General features: G+C 41.1%; 1 protein-coding gene across 1 annotated transcript in view; it reads right to left on the minus strand.

Moving 5' to 3' along the window:
• The window catches only part of LOC125159788 (ankyrin repeat domain-containing protein 26-like), a 708,468-nt gene extending 700,941 nt beyond the window's left edge, over positions 1 to 7,527 (minus strand). Inside the window, exons 1-3 of the mRNA XM_047848410.1 lie at positions 7,127 to 7,527; positions 2,301 to 2,415; positions 1,966 to 2,139 (exon numbers count right to left, since the gene is read on the minus strand). Of these exons, the coding sequence (XP_047704366.1) occupies positions 1,966 to 2,139; positions 2,301 to 2,415; positions 7,127 to 7,377 (540 nt within the window). The 5' untranslated portion in view covers positions 7,378 to 7,527. The remainder of the gene's footprint in view (positions 1 to 1,965; positions 2,140 to 2,300; positions 2,416 to 7,126) is intronic.
• Positions 7,528 to 7,885: the final 358 nt, after the last annotated feature.

The following is a 7,885-nucleotide window of genomic DNA, read 5'->3' on the forward strand; positions in this document are numbered from 1 at the left end:
GACAATCACATCAGTCTCATCTATGTGGCCAACTCCCTCTATCATTTGAAGATTTAGCCAAAAGAATGACTTATCAAAACTGCATTTAATTTCCCTGAGCAGAGGTAGAACAGGGACTAAATGTAAAGTCAAAATGCAACTTGATTGCATTACTTTTAAACTTCTTACTTCCCATCAAGATATTCTAGATTTCAGAGCAGAGTTTAGACTCTTACCTAAGTGGCTGTTTCTGCCAGAATAGGATTATATGACAGTTAATTATTTGTTCTTTCTTCTCATTGCCCACGTAATCAACCACCTGTTCACTGCCAATCTGATTTCTTCTGAGTCCTCCTACACTTGGTCTCTAGGCAGGTTTGCAACTCACTGTTTCCCTAAGTAACAATTATTCCCCTCAAAAATTGAAGACTCCTTGACTAACCATATAAACTGAAGGGGAAAAAAAACAATAAAACAAACAGCCTCTTCTTGTTATTTTATCTCACTTGTCAAATTTCCAAATTGGCCTACTTAGTTCTGACTGCTCCCTCCTTTCTCCTTTTTTCTCTTAAGCCTTGGCCAATAAAAGATAAATCCCATTTTTATAAATCACTTTTTTTATCAAATAGGAACTTGTCAACAGCAGTGATGTTTTTTATTGTAAAATGCATTTGTTTTCTTTGAGTTTTAAGACAAAGCCTAGGGCAAATTTTGCTTTCCTGTGTTGTTTTCCACTAATAAAAAAAATTGGATGGGAAAAATATTTGGAAACAAAATAAGTTTTACCTTTAACAAATATATTGTTTTCATAAATATTTGCCATAAATACATAAAACAAAGCAGTATTCTCTGTTTATTTAAAAGTATCCTCATTTAAAATGAAATCTTAGGGGTGCCTAGGTGGCTCCGTTGGTAGAGCATCCAACTTCGGCTCAGGTCTTAATCTCATGGCTCATGAGTTCATGCCCTGCATTGGGCTCTGTGCTGACAGCTGGGAGCCTGGAGCCTGCTTCAGATTCTGTGTCTCCCTCTCTCTGCCCTTCTCCCCCTCTTGTTCTGTCTCTGTCTCTGTCTCTCTCAAAAATAAATAAAAAATAAGAAGAAAGGAAGGAAGGAAGGAAGGAAGGAAGGAAGGAAGGAAGAAGAAATCTTAGATAAATAAGTTATTGCCAAATATTTTCATTCAGGGAATCCTTGAACTTCCATATACGTAAAATTGACCCTGCCCATGTCAACCAAGGGTGTTCCTCTAGGGGCTTCAGCAGTGAAAGGTAATGCATGTCAAAGAAAAGGAAGGTGGGCCATCAAGTGTGGCCATCATCTACTCCCCATGTACAGCTACAACCCTGCTGAGGAGCTACACAAGGTTGAGCAGGAGCCACTCTCTGAAGTGGGACACCCCAACATGGTACATGGCTGGCCGAGTGGCTACCAACACAAGTAGATGCCTTTGCTGGATGTCAAGACATGACCTGACCCCAATGCCCTCATCTTCAGAGCACCGGGGCCTGCAGTGCCCAGCACCTACAACCTGCTGCTTTCTCCTCCCGCTTGCACACATCCAAGCTCTCCGTGCTGGGTCTGGGTCTCCATTCCTCCTCCCACCTATCCCCAGCAGCACCCCTTGCCTAAGCCCCTGCATAGCACCCAGCCTCCATCATCACCTCACTCCCCTCTAGACCTTTAGTCTTTATGGGCTCTGAGACTACCATCCACTTGTAGGCACTAATGGAAACATTTTCTTTCTGGGGTGGGAGGGTGGCTGGGAGATACAACTTTGCCCTTTCTGTGGGCACTGCCTTTTTCTAGCCCTCCCTGACTTGGCATTGGAGTTATTTCCATTATGACAGGGCCTGATGTATAGAATTCAGTGAGTGAGTGAGTGTGTGTGTGTGTGTGTGTGTGTGTGTGAAATAAAACATTTTGAGGCTAAAATATTCATGTATATATATAAAATTTCAAATAATGTATAAATTAGTTCTTTACCTTATTTCTTGCTTCAGTATTCGCATTGTATAGCAGCAGCTTCTCTATTATGGATATATTATCACCAAAGGCCGCATAGTGGAGAGCAGTGTTGCCACTCACATCCCTAATATTTGGATCGGCACCATTTTCCAATAGTATGTTTACACATTTCTCTTCCTGGCACTGTACGGCCTGTCAGTGATATGCCAAGAAACAGAGTGTAAATTCTGAGAATTTAAAGTAAGCATGCCACAGGTTTCACCAATTCGTTTTGTTTCAAGGCAATAATTTCATTTTCATTCTAAGTAATGACATCAAATCCATCTCAGGCAGACATAGCTGGTACTACATACCTTCATGAGAGCTGTCCTGTTTTCATGATCACAGAGGTTAAGATGACATTTCCTCTCTACTAGGAGGGTCACCACTTCTGGATGGCCATTGGCACAGGCCAAATGGAGAGCAGTCCTAAAAAAGTGAGAGGACTTTTTAGGAAATGATAGTGCACTCTCTCAAACCTTGCAGTTAATTCAGGAAATTGTAAACATTAAGTAGCATGTTATTCCTATGCCTCCAAAACAAAGATTCAGTTTTCCTCTGGAGAAAGTACAATATTTAGTAGTGATTACTCATCACACTAATAAAAGAGCAGCCTGTTTGAAGAGAAAGAGCATGACCTCGGGATTCAGCTCCACTTGGGTTTGAATCCTAGTTTAACTCTGTTACTCACTAGTTATTGCTTAGACTTATCCTCAATGTCCTCAACAAAAGGGGATAAAAAGAGTAGTCGTCTCGTGTCACCTGGCTAGCTCAGTCTGAAGAGCATGTAACTCTTGATCTCAGGGTCATGAGTTTGAAGCCCCACAGTAGGTGTAGAGATTGGTTAAAAAAAAAAAAAAAGATAATAATAAAATAAAATGCCATGAAATGAAATAAAATAAAATAAAATAAAATAAAATACTGAGTACTTATCTCACAAGACCTCGTTGTGATGCTTAAATGAGGATCTATGCAAGTATTCAGAACATTTCCTAGCACAAATAACATCTCAATAGTTGTTGGATAATATAATTTTTTACAATTACTACTGCTTTACATAGACAACACTTCAATTAGGTACCTTGATACAATTACACCTACTTTGCAGACATGTTTTAAGGATTAGCAAGAATACTGCATTTCAATGATTCTAAGATGCTTATTTTGTCACATTTTAATATCTCTGACATTGGAATGCAATTTATAACTCAAAATGTCTTACAACTGTAAATGGCAGGACTTTAAAAAAATAATTGGTATATAAAATAGTGGGACACCATAGAATCTTGGTGCCTTCCATTATGTGAAATGATGGTATATACAATAGGTCTATTGCAGTTCTAGTCATATGATTGGCACTTAAATAAATTTTAGTTCTGAAAAGCATTATAGGAAAAGAGGACTAAATTTAAAAAAGGAAAACATTTTTAAGAACTTCTTACTTTGCTTCTCAAGAAAGTTTAAGCCACAGGAAACTCAGGATTCCAATGACTAGGAACAGTTCATTTTATTAAATATTGAGGTCTACAGATTGTACGAAAATCAAGTATTTCCAGCGATCGATATTAGTAGTTACTACTCTCATAAATTTCAGAAGGTCAGGTAAAGCTTATTTTTTACAATTTCCTATCTTCAGAAACTTTGAAAGGAAGGAGGAAAACTTCCCATTGAGATTAAGTCCTAATACTTCAATGTAAAATTTCTCATCTTAGGGGTGCCTTGCCGGCTCAGTCAGTAGAGCATAGGACCTTGATCTCAGGGTTGTAAATTTGAGCCCCACGATGGGTATAGAGATTACTTAAAAATAAAATCTGGCGCAGAGCCTGCTTTAGATGCTCTGTCCCTCCTCTCCCTTTCCCCCTCCCCCTGCTCATGCTTTCACCCTCAACAATACATAACACTTAAAACATAAAGTAAACAAGATAAAAGCTGGGGCACCTGGGTGGCTCAGTCTGTTAAGCGTGCAGCTCTTGATCTGGGCTCAAGTCATGATCTCATGTTCACTGGCTCAAGCCCCGTGCTGGGACTCTTTGAAAAGTGTATTGGAAAAGTTCCTACTTTCAGCACGGGGCCTGCTTGGGATTCTCTCTCTGTCCTTCCATTCCCCCCACCCCCACCCCCACCCCCACCCCATCCCTCTCAAAAAATAAATAAATAAACTTAAAAAATAATATCTTTAGAAAATAAATAAATAAAATTCCTCATCTTGCTCATACTGTGCAAAATGAAGTCTTTGAGAACAAAAGAATCTTGGGTAGAGTATGTCCGCTATATATGTCCGCTATATATATGTCCGCAGGTTCCAGGTGATAAATAAACAGAGGAAAAGAGTGGATAAATACATTTGGAGAGTTCAATATTTTTAAAGAAAAGGTATATAAAGGAAAGCATACTTCTGAAACAGTAAATAATCCCTTATATTTGCTAGGTCTTATTTTTTTTCATAAGCACACAACTAATATATTTTATTTTCATGATTAATATAAATCATTTACCTATTACACGTAATAAAGCTACCTATAACAGAAAACATATGTATATGCTTAATATATGCATAATAAAATCTACAAGTGCAAATAAAAATACTCCCTTTACTTCTGAAGAGGCCAAAAGTTGTCCAAATGTGCCAATCCTCAAAAAACATTTTAATTAACTCACTTTTCTTATTTTACATCCAAAAATATTTTTTAACACAAAGTGAGAAATTATTTTTATGTATATAAGATCAATATTCTTGCTCTTCTCCAGGATCACTTCAACGACAATAAACCCTTTCTGTTGATAATAAACTTTTAATAGGACCTTTATACACCTTTTCCTGTAGAAAGCACAGATTTTCTTTGAAGGCAAAGAAAAATGCATGTAAATACAAAGGCTCAGAAATAACAAATGTCGTCACATTTTCTGCATTTTTGGGCTTAACATAAAACTAGTCTGCTTGTGTGTACCTATGATCACACTGATTTTTGTTCTCACTTAATGATCCACTAAAGCACAGCTCTGCATCTCTGTGTATATCTATTATCTATGCCACTTTCAATGATCACATATCCATCTTATGGATGTAATGACATTTACTTATAAAAGCCATTATACGAGTACTTCTTAATACATTGTTATTGTAAATAGTGCTGAGAAAAGCAAAATGTATGTCATTTATCTCTAGTGATTTCCTAAAGATATTTTACTAGAAATAAAATTGATGGGTAAAATGAATACATATTTTTTAAATGTGGTACTTACACCAAATTGTCTGTTGGAAAGTCAAAAACAACTTAAACTTTAAGCGGCAGCATAAGCACCATCACTCTATTTTCACAAAGGTTGTAGATGGAAAACTGTATTTCAGTCCCTTTTTCACTTAAATTTCTTTTTTCCCAGGGACACTATATTTCCCTGTGTCCACTGGTCCCTTGTAGATATGCAAAGAAATACTTTGCACGATTTCAAATTAGAGGTTTTTGTTTGTTTTGATTTCAAAGACTTCCCTGTAAAACGAAGATAGATTCTGTTGTCTGATACAAATATGTTGTAAATATTTGCAAGTGCATTGTCTTTTATTTTAATAATATTATCTTCTGATAGAGGCTTTTAGTTGTTTATGTTGCTAAATCAATCTCCAGGATTCTTGATTTAAAAAAATATTTTTTAATATTTATTTATTTTTGGGAGACAGAGACACAGCGTGCAAGCAAGGGAGGGGCAGAGAGAGAGGGAGACACAGAAGCTGAGCTGTCGGCACAGAGCCTGAAGCGGGGCTCGAACCCACAAAGCACGGGATCATGACTCCCAAAGTCAGACCGCTTAACCGACTGAGCCACCAAGGGGCCCCAATTTTTTTTTGAGACAGAAAGAGAGAGAGAGAGAGAGAGAGAGAGAGAGAGAGAGAGAGAGGCAACACAGAATCCCAAGCATGCTCCACATTGACAGCAGGGAACCCGTCGAAGGGCTTGAACCCACGAACACCTGAGATTATGACCTGAGCCGAAATCAAGAGTCAGAGGCTTAACTGACTGAGCCACCCAGGCACCCCCCAAAAGTCTTGCTTTTCAAGTCATTCTTAGGATGGGTAAATAGGCATTTGTGGGATTTTTTTGTTACTTTTCTTATTTTGCATATTACAATTTTTAAATTTATAGCCCATCTGGAACTTATTTTAGGGAGATAAAATTCTAACAAGGTTTCTCCAAATAGGCTGTTTCTCCACTACTTACGAATAGTTCACCTTTTCCTACTAATATGAAATGTCACCAGTATGAAATTCTAAAGTCTTAAGTATATTTGAGCGTTGGTCATGTTCTACTCTGCACCACACCTTTATCTGTCTTTTCAGCTGTGAGTAAATGAATAATTTGTGGAAATTTCAGGTACATTTTGATATCTGGAAGGGCAAATCTACCTCCTATATAAAAACATAAGTTCTTAGGTTAATTCCAGTTTGTTAACATACCGTTTTCTATCAGTTTCAGATGTACAAGACAGTGAGTCCAAAAATTTCCTTAATGACATCACAAGAAGAGCATGTGTAGCTCAAAATTCTTAAAACCAGGATGCTTTCATTTGCTTTACCTAACACTGACAAATACAGGAAGGGTACACATTTTGAGACAAAGGAGTCCTCCTATTCAGAGCCATCTTCCACTTCAAAATGTCCTTCCAAGGTCCCTCAGGAAATAGCACACACACCTAAGTGTACACAGACATAAACTGGGTACTGGATTTTGTCCCAAGAATGTCTAGCCCAGAAGTTGATTACAGGAATTATTTCATTATGCACTCTTCTATGACGTTATGGTATAAAAATGAATCCATTAAAAACAACATGTTGTCGACACTTAATTTCGTGTGTATTACTATTGAAATTTGGGTAAATCACGTCAAACTTGAGAGTCAAGTGGTCTTTTCAGGAATTACCGGGTACGTGCCAGGGCAGCTGAAGACTTTGTTTTTGCCGCTCACGCTGTCGGCCTGGTGCTAGACCACGTAGGGTTCCCACGACCGAGGGGCAGCGGGACCTCAGGAGGGAAGAGAACCCAGCCCCCCGAGGGAGGGCTCGGATGCACAGGTAGAGCTAGGCCAGGTGTGCTCTTCTCCCAGGTCCGTCCCACCTCCTCCCTGCCAGCCTCCAAGCCCCTATTACCTGTTCATCTTGTCTCTATCATCCACGCCATTTCCCCCCAAGAACAGAATCTGCTGCGCTTGCGCTGCGGTGCCCACACAGGCAGCCTTGTGGATCTTTCTGAGATCTCTGTCTTGGACATGGTAACCCAGCAGCAAGTTGTCAGTTGTATTGTTCTTCTGCCCAACGCCCCTGCCCTGCCTCTGCAAGCCAGAAGCGGAGCCCAAGGGCGACATGCCCTTCTCCCTCCCGAACCCCCAAATCCTCTTCATTGCGAAGCCGGCGGGCTCCACAGAGACTTCACCCCGCCCTCCCTTTCCACTACCTCCCGAGCCCAACACTAGCGTCGGAGACAGGCCAAACCCGCCTGGCCACAACACGCCAGCAGTGAGGATCCGCGTTTGGGTAGCTGCCACTTCTCAGTCACCAGCAGCAAGCAATACCGCCAGGCACAAGCGCGCTTGCGCACTTCAGAAGAGGCAACCACTGCGCATGCGCACAGAGGCCTAACTGTCAACGGTACCCACAGCTCCGACGCCCCCCTCGCCAGGCCCAGCGCGGGGCAGCGAACAGAGGGGAGGGGGCTCCGGTGGGGGGTGGGCCGGGGTCCGAAGCCGCGGAACCCAGCGGGAGCCGGCACCTCTGCTCGCCACGCTCGGGACTCGCCTCGGCACCCTTCTCGCCCCACGCGCGCCTCCCGAGGGGCCCCTCCCCCGCGCCGCGGCCCAGGGTGCAGCCAGGCGGGCCTGCCTGGACCGCGGGAAGGGGTGGAGGTGGGGC

The sequence above is a fragment of the Prionailurus viverrinus genome, unplaced genomic scaffold, assembly GCF_022837055.1.
Source record: "Prionailurus viverrinus isolate Anna unplaced genomic scaffold, UM_Priviv_1.0 scaffold_62, whole genome shotgun sequence".
Classification (NCBI taxonomy): domain Eukaryota; kingdom Metazoa; phylum Chordata; class Mammalia; order Carnivora; family Felidae; genus Prionailurus; species Prionailurus viverrinus.